At 44.8% G+C, this 19,321-nt stretch overlaps 1 protein-coding gene and 1 long non-coding RNA gene across 8 annotated transcripts in view; one reads left to right on the top strand and one right to left on the bottom strand.

Annotated features, from left to right (window-relative positions):
- The window catches only part of LOC108278564 (probable E3 ubiquitin-protein ligase HERC1), a 61,106-nt gene that overhangs the window by 36,637 nt on the left and 5,148 nt on the right, over window positions 1-19,321 (top strand). For 6 of the 7 annotated variants that reach the window (XM_053687749.1, XM_053687754.1, XM_053687750.1 and 3 more), the window contains exons 41-73: window positions 1,289-1,481; window positions 3,071-3,228; window positions 3,601-3,684; window positions 3,774-3,966; window positions 4,074-4,195; window positions 4,494-4,657; window positions 5,043-5,311; window positions 5,785-5,837; window positions 5,951-6,130; window positions 6,584-6,758; window positions 6,857-7,100; window positions 7,236-7,437; window positions 7,557-7,819; window positions 8,039-8,163; window positions 8,276-8,400; window positions 8,482-8,685; window positions 9,347-9,474; window positions 9,566-9,765; window positions 10,359-10,473; window positions 10,723-10,854; window positions 10,950-11,051; window positions 13,712-13,885; window positions 14,024-14,305; window positions 14,512-14,577; window positions 15,094-15,219; window positions 15,477-15,615; window positions 15,818-15,999; window positions 16,209-16,364; window positions 16,599-16,721; window positions 16,967-17,069; window positions 17,272-17,441; window positions 17,530-17,668; window positions 18,587-18,753. In XM_053687749.1, the coding sequence (XP_053543724.1) occupies window positions 1,289-1,481; window positions 3,071-3,228; window positions 3,601-3,684; window positions 3,774-3,966; window positions 4,074-4,195; window positions 4,494-4,657; window positions 5,043-5,311; window positions 5,785-5,837; window positions 5,951-6,130; window positions 6,584-6,758; window positions 6,857-7,100; window positions 7,236-7,437; window positions 7,557-7,819; window positions 8,039-8,163; window positions 8,276-8,400; window positions 8,482-8,685; window positions 9,347-9,474; window positions 9,566-9,765; window positions 10,359-10,473; window positions 10,723-10,854; window positions 10,950-11,051; window positions 13,712-13,885; window positions 14,024-14,305; window positions 14,512-14,577; window positions 15,094-15,219; window positions 15,477-15,615; window positions 15,818-15,999; window positions 16,209-16,364; window positions 16,599-16,721; window positions 16,967-17,069; window positions 17,272-17,441; window positions 17,530-17,668; window positions 18,587-18,753 (5,258 nt within the window). Of the gene's footprint in view, window positions 1-1,288; window positions 1,482-1,694; window positions 1,751-3,070; window positions 3,229-3,600; window positions 3,685-3,773; window positions 3,967-4,073; window positions 4,196-4,493; window positions 4,658-5,042; window positions 5,312-5,784; window positions 5,838-5,950; window positions 6,131-6,583; window positions 6,759-6,856; window positions 7,101-7,235; window positions 7,438-7,556; window positions 7,820-8,038; window positions 8,164-8,275; window positions 8,401-8,481; window positions 8,686-9,346; window positions 9,475-9,565; window positions 9,766-10,358; window positions 10,474-10,722; window positions 10,855-10,949; window positions 11,052-13,711; window positions 13,886-14,023; window positions 14,306-14,511; window positions 14,578-15,093; window positions 15,220-15,476; window positions 15,616-15,817; window positions 16,000-16,208; window positions 16,365-16,598; window positions 16,722-16,966; window positions 17,070-17,271; window positions 17,442-17,529; window positions 17,669-18,586; window positions 18,754-19,321 lie in introns of all 7 variants that reach the window. The other variant, XM_053687755.1, reaches the window with a different exon arrangement.
- Window positions 11,063-19,321, bottom strand: part of LOC108278594 (uncharacterized) — a 54,210-nt gene continuing 45,951 nt past the window's right edge. Inside the window, exon 3 of the long non-coding RNA XR_008398288.1 lies at window positions 11,063-13,875. This is a non-coding gene — a long non-coding RNA (uncharacterized LOC108278594). The remainder of the gene's footprint in view (window positions 13,876-19,321) is intronic.

The raw sequence follows: 19,321 nt of genomic DNA on the forward strand, positions 1-19,321 counted from the left end.
TCGCTCCCTCTCTCTCTCCTTCTGTACCCTCTCTCTCCTTCTTCTGTACCCCCCCCCCTCTCTCTCCTTCTGTACCCTCTCTCTCTCTCGCTCCCTCTCTCTCTCCTTCTGTACCCTCTCTCTCTCTCTCCTTCTTCTGTACACTCTCTCTCTCCTTCTTCTGTACCCTCTCTCTCTCTCTCTCTCTCTCTCTCTCTCTCTCCCCTTCCCATGGGTATCCCTATTTTATACTCTTCCTCCTTATAATCTTTATCTATTACCTGTCATTTATACTCTTTCACTCCTTCTCACTCTCTCTCTCTCTTTCTTCTGTACCCCCTCTCTGTCTCTGTCTCTCTCTCCTTCTGTACCCTCTCTCTCTCTCTCTCTCTCTCTCTCTCTCTCCTTCTGTACCCTCTCTCTCCCTCTTTCTCTCTCGCTCTCTCTCTCACTCCCTCTCCCGCTCCCCCTCTCCTTCTTCTGTACCCTCTCTCTCGCTCACTCGCTTTCTTCTGTACTATTTTTCTCTCTCTCTCACTCCTTCTTCTGTACCCATCCCTCTATCTCTTTCCTCTATCGTACTCTCCCATGGGTATCCCTATTTTATACTCTTCCTCCTTATAATCTTTATCTATTACCTGTCATTTATACTCTTTCACTCTTTCTCACGCTCTCTTCTTATCCCTGAGACCTTTATCCCTTTTATAGCCTCTCTCTCTATCTCTCTATTTTTCCTGTCACATTCCTCCCAATTATTTTCTCTCCCTCTCTTTCTTCTTTCTCTCCCTCTCTTTCCCTCTCTTATATTCTCATCATTTCTCTTTTACGCCCTCTTTCTCTATCTCTCTTTCAGTGTAAAATCTATATTTTGAACATTTCATTTGAAAAAAAAACATGATACATATTGTGTATCATAGAAAGAAATCATGATATGATTATTTGGTCATATCACCCGGCCCTGGATGCGATACACAATATGTGTTAAACTAGTTATTTACAGATATATGGAATTATTTATTGACCTCTGGCTCTGCGTTCTCTGTCCTTCGGGGGATTTTTGTGATTCCTGCATGTGCTTGTTAATCATATAATCAGACTGTAATCAGACTATAATCAGACTAAGAGGGGCTAATAGTCAGAAAAGATGTGATCAGGACGTCCCTGCTGTTTGTATAGTGTGATGAAATGTCCTCCCTTCATTTTGAAGACTAGGCACGGTGTAAAAATTCTCTTCTATGTTTTTTTATTCTCTATGCTACAATTAGTGATATTTTTCATACCCACCACGTGCTTTATTCCCCCCCCACAGGTCACGGCACGTCTCAGCCGGTGTCCCAGTCGTCCAGCTCCATGTCTCTGCACAGCAACGCCTCCGACGTGACCGCCGCGTTCGGGCAGTCGACGTCGTCCTCCACCAACGACCTGACGTCTTCCCTCCTCACCGCTTTACAGGCTGACGGCTTGGACAATTTTAACCCTTTCCTTCCCATCAGCATCCTGCAGTGAGTAGAAGACACACACACACACATACACACACACATCTCCGACTGGCACAGAAGCCTTTCCTCAATAATTATATCACTCTTTAATCCTGTTACGCTCTTTCAGTTTTAAAAGAAGTGATTATTTTATCCAGTTATATGCACTCACACACACACCCACACCCACACACTTAGAGTCAGCTGTCTGATGTTGGCTGGATGTGTTTACTCCAGATCAGACAGCTGCACAGATGAGACTCACAGTTTGGTTCCTGTGGATAAGAGAGCAGGTGAGTGTGTGTGTGTGTGTGTGTGTGTGTGTGTGTGTGTGTGTGTGTGTGTTAGGAAAAGCAGACATGCCTGTGTGTTCTCTAACCTCTTTAACCCCAACAGCATGTTTATCTAAACCCTGACATCGGCACATTCTCTGCAGGAGATATGTGGAAGCAGCACTCACATTCACAACAGCACAACAATTTATACGTTTTATTACAATTTTTTTATTTAAACGGTGTTATTACATTCATTCAGGTGAAAATGAAATCATTGGTTATATAATTTTTCTGAAAATGAGCCCATAAAAACCAAACGCAATAAAGTACCGTACTTTAAAGTACCATGTGATGAAGCGGAGTTACTGTCGATTATGGTCCTATAACCGCGTGGCCCACGTGTTTTATTCCTCTTATACCAGAGTCATTTTCTGCTGTTTATTTCTTTATTCAAATGGTGACATTTTAATTTTGTGGAAAGTCCTAACAGGTTAGTTCCTGTTCTTGCTTACGTTACAGCACATTAAAAAAAGCAGCAAATATTAGTTAAAAGTAAATACTTTTAACTAACATTTGAAGTGAAATTATATTAAAATCCGCATTGGTGGAGTTTGGAACCTGCTGGTTGAAAATTTTCATTCTGCTAATCGTTTTTACGATAAAATATTAGCAAATGTTACACCTATTCATGATAAACAGAGCCTTGTGCATTCATATAAGCAACATGTGTGCAGTTTTTCCAGCATTCTTGTAGTCTGGGAAGTACAGTGACTTGATAGATAAATCGATCATTTACGATTTTTGATTTAGGGTGGAGGAGGCAGGAGAGAGATGGAAAAGAGGCAGGAAAGAGGCAAGAAAGTAGAAGGAGTGAAGCAGAAGAGAGGCATGAAAGAGGTGTAAGGAAAGAGGGTTAGGTGTGAGGCAGGAAAGAAGCGGGAGACAGACAGGAGAGAGACAGATGAGAGACAGGAGAGCGGCAGGAAAGAAGCAGGAGAGAGACAGAAGAGAGACAGGAGAGCGGCAGGAGAGAGACAGAAGAGCGGCAGGAGAGAGACAGAAGAGAGACAGGAGAGAGACAGAAGAGAGACAGGAGAGCGGCAGGAAAGAAGCAGGAGAGGGACAGAAGAGAGACAGGGGAGAGACGGGAGAGGGACAGAAAAGAGACAGAAGAGTGGCAGGAGTGAGGCAGGATAGGGGCTGAAGAGAGGCAGGATTTGTGCTGATGGCTGAATGTGGCCTTTGTGTCAGTGTGACTCATGCTAGCAGCTCTTTTTCTCTCTGTTTGCATGTGTGTGCGTGCGTGTGTGTGTGTGTGTTTGCTTGTGGCCGTTGCAGGCGCATGGTTCTGGCTCGCTTCCCCACACTGGCTGGGCTGGTCCACAGCCCCATGTTGCCCCCGGCAATCAGCCTAGTAGGCTCCGTCCCCTGCACAGGATTCGTGGAGCAGCAGACGAGCTTTCTAGAGCCGTGCGGTCAGACCAGAACCCCTGTGGGTAAGACTCGAGAGGACAGGAAGAGACCAGAACAGAGCATGTTAATATAATCCTGCACTACTGTCAGAGGTGCTGTTACAGGGAAATGAATCAACACCTCCTGACCAATCACAATCCAGAATTAAACAGCGCCATGGTTTCGGCCGTTAACTTTCCGTTGTTTTTTTAAAAACAATTGTATTGGATGGATTTCAGTGGTGTGTCACTAATTTATAATTCACTTTGTGCATGAAGATAACCTCTTTTTACATTTTGGAATCTAAACATTTCTGCCACTTGATACTAAGATACTATATTTGCATCATTTATTATATTTACATGCTTGAATTTTGACGTTTTTATGAGGTTTTTTTCCCTTCTTTATTTTTTCAGATCCACCACAAATGTTTGTTCCTGTGCGTTTGCTAGAAATGGGCTTTTCTGTGAGACACATCTACAGAGCTATGGAATCTGCAGGTACGTTTGTTAAAAACTGTTATTTTGGGGGTTTTTTTCTATTCATTAAAATTTATTTCAGAAATTTTGATCTTTGACCTCTGCCTCAGGGGTCACGGGTGAGGTGGAGTCGGCTACGGTGGAGCTCCTGGCGAGCTGGATGCTGGAGAATCCTCTGACTGAGGAACAGCAGAGTGGAGAGAGCATATCAGCAGCCGACACCACACACACACCCTCCTCAGATGGACCCGAGACCGTACAGTGTCCGGAATCTCCGACGGTACATAGAGAACCCAGCGAGAGGTACACACACACACACACACACACACACAGCTGAAGAACTGAACTGAGAGTTTTATAAATTCCATCATCACATATTCCCTGCATGTGTGTGTGTGCGTCCATCGCAGTATGTTAGCCGGCCTGGATCTGGTGGAGAGAGAGAACTTCCTGGACGTCCATCTTACACGGAACCGGCCTCCTCCAGCACGGAGACAGCGCTCCGGTCAGCGTGCTTCCTTCAGGAGATCAGGTGCTGGATCAGTCACCAAGTTATTACCGTATTTTCGGACTATACGCTGCAGAATATTAGAAAAAAACATCTGTATGAACATTACTCATGCATTACAATTTCTGTATTATACTATAAGGGGAACATTTGTTTATATATATATATGTATATATGCATATAAGTTCAGTATAAATGTAGGTGTAGCACCAGTGTCACCTTAATCTAGAGCCTTGGTTCTCCATTGCTTGGAGTGCGTAGCTATAATAGCCCGACTGATATACATTGCATTTATAACGTCCTGTGATGTTTGTTGTTCCAGACTCGGCATGCGATTGGCCAGAGCGCGCAGACACGCACCCGTTCTCCACCGAGGAGGAGGTGGAGCTGGGCTACATGGATGAACCGTACCAGGAGGAACCTTATGAGGAACTTCTCACTCCTGACTTTATCGCCTCAGACAGGGACACGCTGTGGATGGTAGAGGTGCTGAGAGAACGTCCGCATTCACACTCACTCACTCAGTACTATAAGAACATTCTAGACTTTTTGTTGTGTGCATTATTTTCTGTTGTGCTTTTATTATTTTACTTTTTCTCATTTTATTTGTCACTGCTTTCCCTCTCTTTTTTATATGAAGTTATTTTGACGACTGAAACACGCCCAAGATGACCATATTTTATAAATGAACCTGAGTCTAAGGTTGCATGATGATAGCTAACATGATAATTATGTTTATTTTGTATTTATTTATTTATTTTAGGAACAAAATAGATGAAATGTCGCTTTTTATCATTTTACATCAATTGTCTATCTTTGTCTCTCTCTGTCTCACTTCATCTCTGCCTCTCTCTCCATCGCTCTCTCTCAGGGAGTAGAGGAGCACACGGAGACCCGTGAGATGGTGGAGTGTGAGCTGTGTAACACTCTGACGCTGCACTTTAACGCCCACATGAAGAGGCACCACCCGGGCTGCGGGCAGAGCGCCGGTCGCCGTGGTTACCGTAGTAATGGCGCCTACGTGGACGGCTGGTTCGGAGGAGAGTGCGGCTCGGGGAGTCCGTACTACCTCCTGTGCTCCAGCTGCAGGGAAAAATACCTCAGTGCCAACCTGAGAGCTATGGATAATCAACACCACGGGTGAGCTAGCGGCAGGGGAAACACATCAATATCTCCACATGAGAGAGTTGAATCTGATCTAAAACTTTACACTGTTTAATCCGATGTAAAACTTTGCAGAGTTGAATCTGTTCTAAAACATTATACTGAGAGTTTAATCTGATCTAAAACATATCGTGTCATATAAATGTCCTCGAGATTTGTAATGATATTTTTGTCATAATCCCCAAATTTCTAATCCTAATTCTATTAACTTATTTATTTATGAAGTTTATTTATTCATTAATTCGTTCAAGTATTGCACTTTATTTCTTAATTTGTTTGCGTGTTTATTCTTTCATTCATTCTTTTATTCATGTATTTATTTGGTTCATTTTTTCATGCATCGGTTTTTTTATTAGATTATTTATTTAATTTATTATTTGGCGTTTTGTACGTGTCACTCTCTCTCGTTAAGACTGGTTTGTCGTACTAATCCTCCCCCTCCCCCCCAGAACAAGGGGAATGGCGTCTGATCTGATTGGCCAATTGGACAGCACATCTGATGGTATGTACACTTTTAGTCTTTTTTAGTTTACTTTTTATATACAGCACTGATTTTCCAATGATGATGATGACAGTATTTATGGGTAAAGTGGTGTGCGTGCGTGTTTGTTCTAGATGAGTGGGAGCAGCAGGACAGCTCAGACCCGGAGCGTCTGACAGGCTTGGAGGATTTCGGCGTGCTTTTGAGGCCGCTGGGACTCAGTCAGAAGAAGCCAATTCCAGAACCGATCCCATTCACCGAACCCGATCCGCTCGGAGCCCTCAGCACCGCTCACACACACGCGCAGGGCCGAGGTAGCGCGCACGCACACACACACACACACACACACATTGATCACACTTTTCAAGAGTTTCACGAGCTCATGGTGAAGGAACATCTGATAAAAATACAATTTTAGATCCTTACGAATCCCAATTTATCGTTCCTGTGGTCTAGGAATACTTTTGGTTATTATTAAAGCATAATCAGCGATTACTCATAAAAATGAGTACAAAATCAAATAAAAAATACCAGAGAAATGTAAAGTTTTAGCTGTTATTTTCTCTGTGTGTTGGGTTATCTGTATCATGAAACTTGACAATGCATCAGGAATAAGCTACATACAAAACGTTAGCTTAGTTGTTCATATTAGCATATTGGCATCTTGGTTTTACAATTAACTAAAGAAAGAAATAAAATAATCAGTGACAGGGTTGTGTGATAAAGCGTTGCTTTGTACAGTAATATCTGCATGTGTGTGTGTGTAGGTGTGACGAGTACGGAGCTGAAGCCCGCGGTGGCGTTACTGTCTCTTGGGGAGCAGGCCGTGTCTCTGACGGAGGCTCAGCAGAGACTGGAAGCTTTACGTCGAGTCACTTCCACTGCGCAGGTCCTGCTGGGATACAGCATGGTGCTCACGGCCCTGTCCCAAACCGCATCCATGTAAGACGTGTGTGTGTGTGTGTGTGTGTGTGTGTGTGTGTGTGTGTAAGATGCTCAGACGATGCCTGATGCTTAATTAACGTGTGCGCGCCTCTCAGTACTTCAGTGTGCAGTCAGTCCAGCGGATTAGAGGCTCTGGGATTGGCTGATATCCGAATCCTGGTGCGCCTCATGTGTCTGGCCGCGAGCGGGCGTGTCCAGGTGGACCAACAGGACAGGGTGCGCGTGTCAGGGAGCGCCGGCTCAAGCTCCGCCTTCCTGTCTTTTCTCAGTTCTGCTATCGGCAGCTTGGTGTCTCACAGCCCCACAGCATACAGGGAGCTAGTGGACATCTGTACTCAGGTAAAGTCGGCTTAACCAGTGTTTAATCTCACCTCACCTGCTGTGTGGAGTATACACACACACACACACACACACACTGCACTGAATAGTCTGTAGTAGCGTCGAGTCACGTATATGACATGTCTGCATCGTCAGGATCTGATGGCTGCTGCTACAGGCGTGAATCTGGGAGCAATCTGTGACCCCCAGCAGAAAGGGCGTCTTGGCGTGGGGCATGACTCCAGAGAGCTCGCTTTCCCCAACTTCCTGGTTACACAGAGCCTGGTGTCGCTCCTCACCGAGAAACGGGTTCGGTATCGCTACAGCGCAGAAAGATCCGAGTCCAACGAGGCTAAAGGTGAAGATCACGAACATGCGCGCTCACACACACACATACACATACACACACACACACATGAGCAGCTTGGGTGTGGTCATATTATACAGATAAGTCACTCCTACGCCTTTCTTTCACAGAATCGGGCAGCCCCCTTACTCCTGGCCCGTGTCTCTCTCAGGCCACCGTACGCGTCGGATCTCTGGAGCTGGCCAACGCTCTGGCGGCCTGCGCCCTCTCCGCCCGCCTCAACAGCGGGCACCGGCAGTGGGCGGCTCAGCAGCTGGTGCAGGCGCTGGCAGCGTCGGAGCGAGACAGCTCCGTCAGACCTCAGAGTTACAGTGACACGGCCGGAGACCTGCGACTGTGTCCTCTCAGCAAACTGGAGGCTCACCACAACAGGGTACAAGACCACATCTTAACACACTCTGTTACAGGAATTTAATCAGCGACAGGAGGCAGGTGGTGCCATGAAGACACTGATGATAATTTTCCCTCCCGAAGAGTCTCCTTTTGTATGATGGCAATTTGCCATCGAGTAAAAACATTTTCATTTATTAAAAAACGACATGGATTATTTATTATTTTTTAATCCGTTTATAGTTGCGTTTAATGTTTGTAGGTAACAAGTTGCACGTGGAATGCAGAGCAAGGACTGCTGGCTACATGCTCACAGGATGGGACAGTGTGTCTATGGGATATCTCTCATAGTACAGCTGACCTGCTACACACACACACCTGCGGCAGGTAACACACACACGCACGCTTGGTTTGTATTTTATTTTATTGTATTGTATTGAATATGTATGATTTGGACCTGCAAATTTATTGCTGTGTCTGTGTGTGTGTGTGTGTGTAGCGAGGCGTCTCCCGGCTCTGAAGCCTCTGTGGGAACTCACCTGCTCTCTCCAGTGATGTGGAGTGCACGAGGAACACTGCTAGCCACCTTCCAGAGCAAACACATCTACATTTGTGCTGTCCGTGGTAAGAACGTGCACGCACACACACACACACACACACACACAAATAAGCATGTCATGACTCTTGAGTTTCTTTCCATCCCAGGCTCTCAGGTTCACGTGGAGACTCAGGTCTCGTGGGTAACAGCGATGACGTGGGCTCAGAGCTCCACCTTGACCAGCGCAGGTACAGAGAGCTTGCTCGTGGGCCACCTCAACGGCTCCCTCTGCTGGATGGAGGTGATGGAGGACGGTGCAGATGGAGTACGGGTGGAGAGCACGGCACTGCCTCACTGCCACCGGAGTGAAGGTGAGAATCGTTTCTCGATGATGTGTTTGGACAGGTAACAGCGACTCTGCTCCATCACACCACCCTGACATGGATTATTTTCCTACAGCAGCATGAGATGGAGTGTTTTATTCTGTGTATAATCTATATTATAGCAGTCCACTGCACATCAACACTTTATCTGCATTAAATGATCTTATAATATCTGTTCTTTCTACTTCTATTTCTTCCCTTTCTCTCTCTCTCTGTCTGTTTCTCTCTTTCCCTTTTTGCCTCTTTCGGTCTCTCCTTCCCTCTCTCTCTCTTTTCTGGTGTCTCTCCGCTTCTCATTCTCTCTCTCTCTCTGTTTCTTTCTCTCTTTCACTCTTTTTCTGTCTGTCTTTCTCTCACCTTCTGTCTTTCTCTTGTCTTTCCCTCTCCTTCTCTCTGTATATCTCTTTCTCTCTCACTATCCCTCTCCTTCTCTGTCTGTCACTCCCTTTCTGTTTCTCTTTCCCTTTCCGTCTTTTTCTCTCTCTCACTTTATCTTCCTCTTTGTCTCTCTGTTTCTTTTCTCTTTCACTCTTCTCTCTGTCTTTCATTCTCCATCCCTCCTTTCTGTATCTCTCTCACTGTCCCTCTCCTTCTTTCTGTTTCTTACTCTTTCACTGTCCCTCTGTGTGTGTGTCTCTCTCTCTCTCAGCTCCTCGGTGTTTGGCGTGGTTCAGTGCTGATAGACTTTTTGCCGTTGGTTACCCTGACGGGAAAATCCTGCTGGGAGCGGCCCAGAGCTACGACATGGAGCAGCCGATACTGCTCACAGCTTTCCAGGTGCATGAACACACACACACACACACACACACACTCAGTTTCCACTTCTCTAGTCACCCCTCATCATGTTAAACACTGTATATTTTGGCAGGAGAGTGTGAACGCTCTGAGGTGGGACCCCACAGGTCACCTGCTGCTGTCGGTGGGCCGCTCGGAGGTGGTGAAGGTCTGGGGACGCTCGGGCGCAGCATGGCTCGTCCTGCACTCGCTCTACCACACGGGATTGGTGAACGCCGCGGAATGGTGTCCTCTACCGGGACACGGGCCAGACCCACGCCTTATGATGGCCATGTGAGTCTTACACTTACACTTACACACACACACACATACACATACACACACACCCAGAGCTACCTATGGATGCAAAATCTTCATTATCCTTTATCATTACAATTTTATCTGTGAGGTTTCTGACCAATCAGAATCCAGAATTCAACAGAGCTGCGGTATAATCGGCATGTGGAGAAATTATACTTGATCTATGCAAATAATATGCATTTGATGCTAAATTGAGCAGTTTATGCATTTATAATTAAAACATGTCCGAATACATGATGCGTTTCATGTGAATATAGTGCATACGATGGACGCTTAAGGCGTGATTGATGTAAATGTGTGTTTTAGGGCTTGGTTTATGATGGTGTTTATTATCATATGGTAAACTGGCCATGCTGTGTGTGTATGATGGAGAATCTCGCTCCAGTGTTTACACGTCCATCCTGGGACTCAAATCTGTTTACAACTTTAAATCGAAAGCTTTAAAAACTATCGATTCACAAGCGAAAAGAAATACTAAAAACGTAGCTGAAGACACCTGTTATAAAACCCAGAGAGTGTCATCACTGTTTGTAGTAATCTTTTTTTTCTTCCTCCCCTCTTCTCAGCGGATGCCAAAATGGCCTCCTGTATGTGTGGACTGTTCCACAAGGGGGCAGTAGTGTGTCAGTGCCTCATTTCCTCAGTGCCTCCAGCAGTCAGGACAGAAGCGGTGTGGTCAAGGTCAGAGCCTGTTTCTCCTGTTTCTGTAGCTGCGCCTCGGGCATCAACTTCACTTTCACCACTTTGTATTTATATATTTATTTATTATATTTCATTTGGATGGAGGACTGAGCTTTCTGTTCACACTGTTGGTGTGTGTTTTTCTTTGTCCAGAAACACACACACACACACCAATTTCTTTCTCTTAATGAGCATACTTAATTTGGCATCTTTGCTGATTCAAATAAAATAATTTGTGTGTGTGTACAGCGAGGCAGTGCTAAGTGTGTGTTCAGACTGAGCGGACACATCACGGCGATAAAGACGCTGTCCTTCTGCCCCAGTGGACTCGCTCTGATCTCAGGAGGAATCGGCGGCCTGATTAATGTCTGGTCTTTGAGGGTGAGTCTCTTCTTTTGACTGAGTAACACACAAAGACACGCTCTAACACGAACACTTAAAGACTTTCTCCTCCCCCTCCCCCTCCCCCATTTTAGGATGGTTCAGTCCTGCAGACTGTAGTGACGGGGTTGGGCTCGGTTGTCTGTACCACGTGGATACCGACTGTGGGGGTTGCCGTGTGTTCCGGGAGGTCAAAGGTAACCCTTCTTCCAAAATAACGGTTTTACACTTTTCAGACAGTATGTATGGAGTAAGTTTGCACTATGTATGCTGTATATACAGTGCCCTCCACTAATATTGGCACCCTTGGTGAATATGAGCAAAGAAGGCTGTGAAAAATTGTCTTTATTGTTTAAACTGTTAAAAAAAATATTCACAAAAAATACTCTGCTCTCATGGATATCAAACGATTGCAAACACAACACAGGTTTATCCAAAAAAAAGTCTTTGTTAAATATAGGTGTGCAACAATTATTGGCACCCTTTATTCAATACTTTGTGCTACCTCCGTTTGCCAAGATAACAGCTCTGAGTCTTCTCCTATAATGCCTGATGAGGTTGGAGAATACATGGCAAGGGATCTGAGACCGTTCCTCCATAAAGAATCTCTCCAGATCCTTCAAAGTTCGAGGTCCACGCTGGTGGACTCTCCTCTTCAGTTCACCCCACAGGTTTTCTATGGGTTTCAAGTCAGGGGACTGGGATGGTCATGGCAGGATTTTGTGGTCAGTAAACCATTTTAGTGTTGATTTTGATGTATGTTTTGGATCATTGTCCTGCTGGAAGAGCCGACCACGGCCCATTTGAAGCTTTCTGGCAGAGGCAGTCAGGTTTTCATTTAATATCTGTTTATATTTCATGGAGTCCATGATGCCATGTATCCTAACAAAATGTCCAGGTCCTCTGGCAGAAAACAGCCCCAAAGCCAGCACCATATTTAACCATGGGCATGAGATACTTTTCCATATGGCTATCTCTCTGTGCACCAAAACCACCTCTGGTGTTTATTGCCAAAAAGCTCTATTTTGGTTTCATCTGACCATAGAACCCGATCCCATTTGAAGTTCCAGTAGTGTCTGGCAAACTGAAGACGCTTGCTAGCATTAGCAAACACCCAAAGTCACCGATAATGACTTTCTTCAGTTTACTTTCTGTCAGCGTTACCTTTTATTCCCAACATGACCTCAGTCACCAACAGACGGAGGCGAAATCGTCACGAGACTGAGGAAGAAAGTCCTCTAAGGCAGGAGGGCATTTTATATTAAACACCATGGAAATCAAACAGTGTTGCACAAGCACAAACTTATGATTATATCCAAAATGCTCCACTGTGTGTAAGGGGCAGGGGAAACTAGTGCGAGCGGCTTAAAAGGTTTAGTTTAATTTAAGTTTATTGTCATTATATGTTGTATTTGCGCACTTGCAGTGTAAATTCTGTTATTATAATGTAAGTGATGTGTTAGCAATAAGGCCGTGTTGCTGATCACGCACTGTGTTGATGCGCTGATACAAAGCGGGAGCGTGAGTAAGATCTATAATGTCTAATTAAAACACTATGATCAAAAGTAAACACAAGTAAAATAATATTCCTAAAGGCAGCGAGCAACAGCAACACAGTGAAGGGGCAGTGAAAGTGAGTTTTTATTATTAATGTAGGACTGTAGTTTAATTTGTTGCTTTTTGTGCATCCATAAAAGTAATGCATAAATACTATAGAATAAATGTTACATATATCACTTCCATATCTAAAATTTATTTAATAGTATATATGCATTATTTTTATAGATGCACAAAAAGCAACAAATTAAACTACAGCAACCATGTTTTTTCTGCCAGGTGCCAGTGGCCACCATTACCCACAAACAAAATTTGAAAAACAAATTAAATAGAAATTACGATACGTCTTGTTGTGTAAGGCTACTGAACTCTCATCTCCTCTTGCGCCTGTGTCTACCTGCCCTATCGCGTGCACTCCTGTATGGTATCCAATAAATAAACTCTGCACTCTCGTCCTGCAGGGGTTGAAGCGTCGGCTGTATAGATGAACAGAAACAGGTTTAACGTCACGTTTATCGGGTTAAAAAGTTGGAAGTGTAAACTTTATTAAAGGTGTTTAATTTAGTTTAATGTGGGTTAGTTTGTTGGAATTTGAATTTATCCGTTATATGTAGGCTAGCTAACTGCGTAGTTAACTAACTTTATCCAGCTGAAAAGAAAACGAAATGTGCAAACGAAAAATATCAGACTTTTTCTCATTCCTTGCCCGTCCAAACCCTGCCTCCTCTACATCAGATGCCAACGATGTTGAGACCAACTCGACCAGTGAAAGTTCTCAAGTGACATTTGAGTCATCCCAGCCCGTTTCAATCGGTGTGCAATCTTTTACACATGATGACAGCCAAGCGCAGCGAATCAAGTCTTCTCCCGTCCCTGCAGCTCCCATCCCGACAAGACAGTTTAAATCAGCTTGGCTACGTTATGATGATGGGAAAATGTACTGCACCTTTTGTGCTAAAGCAGGACAAGCTATTGCTGGTAAAACAGATTATAGATTATAGGAAATAGATTATTATTTTTTTTTGGCTGGAGCCCTGAAAGGGTACTGAAAGTTTGCCCCACCTCCATCCGATTAATCGGAAAAATAATCGGCCAACTAACCGCTTAAATAATTGTTAGTTGCAGCCCTACAGTTGACTAGAACTTATTATTGCCCTTATGGTGGAAATGGACATTTTCAGTGCTTTTCGGTGCCAATATTAGTAGAGGGGGCTGGCTGTATGCTGTAAGTATGCAGCATGTACAAGTATTTATTATGATCAGTATAGGAGGAGCCGATTTATTTCCTGTTTCCCGGCAGGACATCTTGCTGATTCGCTGCAGTCCGGACTGGATCTCCCAGAACCACGTCCTGGCGTCATGTCGCACCGTGCTCCGTTCTCAGGGAATCCAGGGTTTGAGTCGAGCTCCCTGCATGGCCGTCTTCCTCGAGCGCCTCCCGCTTCTGCTGCAGGAGCAGTACAACTACGAGAGGGTGAGAAAAATAACAACAACAACAACAACAACAACAACAACAACAATAATCATAATATCCAGCTCCCTCATTTCTGATGATTCATCTGGCACGGATTGCAAATCGGCTGCGTATTGAGAAATCTGTGTTTCCTCTCAGAGTCACGTGACGGCTGGAGATCAGCTGGTCCACAGCAGTTTCCTGCAGAGCCTGTCCTCTCTGGCCGTGGGTCTGAACCTGGAACAGCTTCTGAGCCGCGAGCCCGTTCCTCCGCACCACGACCCCACCGTCACCTCCATGCGCTCTGAGTGGAGCTGGCTCTCCACCTTCTCCACTACAGTGAAGAGCGCTGAGGCCTTTGCCCGCTCCACCTCCCTCCCCAAAGAGTTCACTGTGCCTGAGTTTCAGCAGAACGGAGACACGGCCACTTCCAGAGCACTGGTGAGTCAGTCAGCCCGAAAGGAAGGAGTAGAAGAGAGTGAAGGGTAAACTCTTACACTGGAGACTCCTTCCATAAACAAGGACCTACAGAAACTTGTGAAAGAGCTGTTACTATAGAAACGATAAGGTTGTGAAGTGTGATTAGCGTGTTTTAGTGTTTCGCTCTGTGGGCTCCTCTGACCCGGTTTGGCGTTTTTGATTTGCAGGATAACAGTAAGTGGAGCTTTATGATGGATGAGCAGCTCATGTCGTGGGCCACTAGCAGACCCGAGGTAAGTGTGTGTGTGTTTTGTCTCATTCATCATTGTCAGCTCCAGAAAGCGTGTGCTCAGTCAAGGTCAGCTCTGTAGCAGCTCTCCATCACTTAACGCTCTTGTTGACAGAAAAAAACAAAAACCCCTAAACATTCAGGGCGACCTGGTTTATCTGAAACTTCCTATTCTTCATTTTTTAGTGAATAAAAATTGCACCAAATGCAAAGACTCAAACTGTGAGCACTTCTTTAACGGCCCTCAGTTCTGGGAGTTTCCCTCCCATCCATCACCACCGTAGACATTTCAGAAAATTCTTATGAATATACGATGAATATACCTGCGTCGTTTTATTTATCAACCTGCTAAAGTACAGTAAAAGTTTCTCAAAATGAAAACAACAGTTTGTTAAATCGACATTGATATGAACCCTATGAACGCTTCCTAAACGAGTAGGATGCAGGGGGTAGTGAGAGTACTTCACAGACTACACTATAACAATTACTACATCATATCCAATGAATATCGTGTGTGCAGGACTGGCAGCAGGGTGGGAAGAGTGAGGTGTATCTCTGGGGTAATGGACGACACGGGCAGCTTGCCGAAGCTGGAACCAATGTTTCTGTGCCCACTCTCGCCCCCTCCCTCTCTCAGACACAGCAGGTATGACACACACTCACACACACTCACACACACCTATGCCTTGATAACCTATACCACAGACAAGAGACAGAGATGGACAGAGAGGGAGAGCGTGACAGACATGGAGAGAGAGAGAAACGGATTAAGAGGATTTTTTTGGTGTTTATTCTAAAATTCCTGTATCGCATAAAACTAAACATTTCCTTGTACAATATGTGTAGCACTTTTTTGTGTACATTCTGCTGAAAGTGGGGTGTGTGTGTGTGTGGGTGCGTCAGGTGGTGTGTGGACAGAACTGCACGTTCCTGGTCCAGTCGAGCGGCGCTGTGTTGGCGGTAGGAGAGGGGAGCTACGGCCGGCTGGGGCAGGGCAACTCTGATGACCTGTACACACCTACACTCATCTCTGCACTACAGGGTAACACACACACACACACACACACACACACACACACACACACACACACACACACACCTCCTACGCATAACTACAGACTTTCCAGCCTTCACTCGGTTTGAGTAGCAGCTCCGCGAGCCAATCAGCATGTGAATCTGTAATGATCGACCGTTATTTAGGTGTGTTGAACTCTCTGGTATTAACTGACCCCTCCCCCCTCCAGGATACGTAGTCACTCAGCTGGTGACGTCGTACGGTTCGGACGGCCATTCTCTGGCGCTGACCGAGACGGGCGAGGTGTTCAGCTGGGGCGATGGGGACTACGGGAAACTGGGTCACGGCAACACCGAGCGTCAGAGACGACCCAAACAGATCGAGGCTCTGCAGGGGGAGGAGGTGGTACAGGTGAGCATGCGCATACACATCCACGCCCTTGAACATGCGTTAACGTGCCATGCAAGACGTTCGTCCGTTAAAATTAAAAAAAAAAATTTAAATAACTTCTTTCGTTCACAGAAATACGAAAGCACTTTGTGTTCCATAAAAATGGAACACCTTTTGTTCATGAAAAGATTTTCCTTTGAAACTGTTCTGATGTCCCTTGCTGCATGTAGTTGGCGTGTGGTTTCAAACACTCGGCCTTGGTCACGGCAAACGGGAAACTCTTCACGTTCGGCAGCGGAGATTCGGGGCGCCTGGGTCAAAGGTCGACCTCCAACAAGATGGTGCCGGAGAGGGTCACGGCACTCGATGGCCACCACATCGGACAGGCAAGTAGCTGTAGTGACTATCGGGAGATTATTATTATTCCTCAGAGCTGGTTTATATTAATGCGGCCCTTCTAATACGGTATGGTTTCCATAGTAACAGCTCAATTAATATTCACGGAAGGACTCTCCAGCGGTGAAGGAAGAGGGGAGGAGCTTACGCTTTGTAGATGCTAGATCGTGCATGCTCTCACAGACTTACAGCGAGAAGTGTGTTTCCTGTGTTCCTGTGCTCAGGTGTCGTGCGGTATCAATCACACGCTGGCTCTTTCGTCGGACGGGATGACTCTCTGGGCGTTCGGTGATGGGGATTATGGGAAACTTGGTACAGGACCCTGTACGGTCAAGTGCTATCCCCAGGTACTGCTTATAATCTTATTTTATCACCCGGGGAACATCCCTGCTCGTTAGCCTAACATAATAATTGTAATAAACTGGCCGATTATAAACGGTCCGTATTGCATGGTTCCAGGTGCAGGCCGATTTACTTACTGCATGCTAATTATCTGTTTCTCGGACAATAGACATAAGCAGGGGATTGTTTTTTATAATAAAATACGATCCATGAGTGATGCGTCAGTCTTGCGTGTGCTGTTTTTCGACAGAAAGTGGAGACGTTGTGTAATAAAGGCGTGAAGAAGGTCGGGTGTGGAACTCACTTTTCGGTGGTGCTGGCCAATGACGGACACGTGTACACGTTCGGGCAAGGTATAACAATTTTTTTAAATGGCTGCAATCATAAGGGGTCCAAGCACTGTTTCAGAGTAGTATTGAAATTTTATTTTATAGAATTTGTATGTATGTGTGTGTGTGTGATATATATATATATATATATATATATATATATATATATATATATATATATATATAATTTCTATAGTAACGTTATTGCACGTGTTTGTGATTTCAGAGCGTCTGATCGGGCTACCCGACTCCATGCTGAAGAACCACAACCGGCCTCAGGTAGTTCCCGCTCTGGAGGGAGTGTTCATCGAGGACATTGCTGTGGGATGCGAACACATCCTCGCTCTCTCCAACACCGGGGATGTGTATGCCTGGGGGTGCAACTGTGAGGCTCAGGTACACAAACACACACCTGTATGTCACACAGGCAAGTATACACATATACACTCCTCCATCGTAACAGTGTCTCTGTGTGTGTGTACAGTTGGGTCTCGGTCACTCAAGTCCAGTGAAGGAACCCACTCTGGTCACGGCTCTACAAGGCAAAAACATCAAACAGATCTCGGCTGGTCGATGCCACAGCGCTGCGTGGACAACGCCGCCCTCGTTATCCAGGGGCTCAGGTACGCACACGCGCACACATTTCTGCAGTCCAGCACTGATTACAGACAAAACAACACAATCACGTGTGTGGTAGTTTTCGTGCTTGTTATATGTGCTTTTCGCATTAATGTTGCTACTGAAGGAAGGTTAGGGAAGGGTCCACTAGTATCCACATAGTGCTAAAATAACTTAATTAAAGCATTAAAATAAAAATCCATTAAAGCATTAACATAGTGTTGAGACAATTCATTAGATGTGGAGATTTTTCAAGGTTTTAGCATTAAACACCACTATATAACGACTTATTCGTACAAACAGACTTACAGATGAATATTTAACAGACCTGACCGAGGGTTATCATCACAATTGTAGCTTTAAGTAAGAAAGAATATTCTGTGCTGAAGTATAGCAACACTAACAGGATAAAACTAACAAACTAGACCACACTGGTGCCAGTTTAGATGCATCACAAATAAAGGGAAATAAAAAATAATATATAAAAATTTTTTAAAACGCCTCATACATTAACTTACCTCAAGGTAAAAAAGTAAAATCGGGTAAATAGCGAATAAAAAGAATAGTAGGAAAATGATAACGGTGTCTAATTAACAGAGACTTATCAACTACTGCCAACATTGTTGCTTGTGGGCGTGGCCTGTGCTGCATTTTTATTTTAGCTCCAATGAGAAATCGCAGTAGCCGAAACGTTTAGCCTACGTTTAGCAGAATCGATCGTTTGGATTTGTTGCTTTGGTATGTCGTAACTTATTGCATAAAATCTTAATATAAATGTTGAAATCTTGGCTCTGTATCATGGCAGTATGTAGAAAATGAACTTGTGTTTTTGCTCGTTATCGTGATTGTAGGGTTACACGTAGTACTGCTTTATAGTTCTTACACACACACGCGCACACACACACACACACTTGTGTGTGCAGGTTCAGCAGGACTACAGCTCGGTTTGCCTCAGAACGTTCCTCCGCAGTACAACACCCTGAAGGACTGCACTCCCAAAGAGCTCAGCGCTCGGCTACGAGTCCTCTACCACTTCTCTGACCTCATGTACAAGTCCTGGAGACTGCTCAACCTGGACGCTTGCAATCAGGTGTGTCTCTCTCTCAAACACACACACACACACACACACACACACACACCACAGCTAGAACAGATGAAGCATCATGATCTTATACAGTAGATCTAGCTGAACAAAAACATAATGGAAAGTCCGTTTTTCGCGTTTATATATTGTAAAGATCTGAGCTGGGCGATATGTACAGGGTAATCCACGGCTAGGTGTGCGTTACACGGTTGTAATGCACAACGTGGAGGAAAAGAAGCACCCGCTGTGAAGGGGAGCACATTAAAACCGTGTAGCGCACACCTATTAATCAGGATTATCCCGCTTAACTCACCAGCACTGACGAGTTGAAGCAGTCACTGATATTTGCAGCGCAGAATTTGACTGAAAGGATAAAAATAATGGTAATTTTCGTTAGTTATTGTATATACGGGTCATTAGATGTAGAATTGTGACCGCTCTAAATCATACACAGAGATAAAGTAGTGAATTATAATAAATAGTTATTAGAGGGAGAAAACTGTATGCATATAGAGCGCCATTTGTTCTGTCTGTTTTAGCTTTAAGCACCACGTTAAGCATGTGGAGCGTTTGC

The sequence above is a fragment of the Ictalurus punctatus genome, chromosome 18 (assembly GCF_001660625.3).
Source record: "Ictalurus punctatus breed USDA103 chromosome 18, Coco_2.0, whole genome shotgun sequence".
NCBI classification, from domain to species: domain Eukaryota; kingdom Metazoa; phylum Chordata; class Actinopteri; order Siluriformes; family Ictaluridae; genus Ictalurus; species Ictalurus punctatus.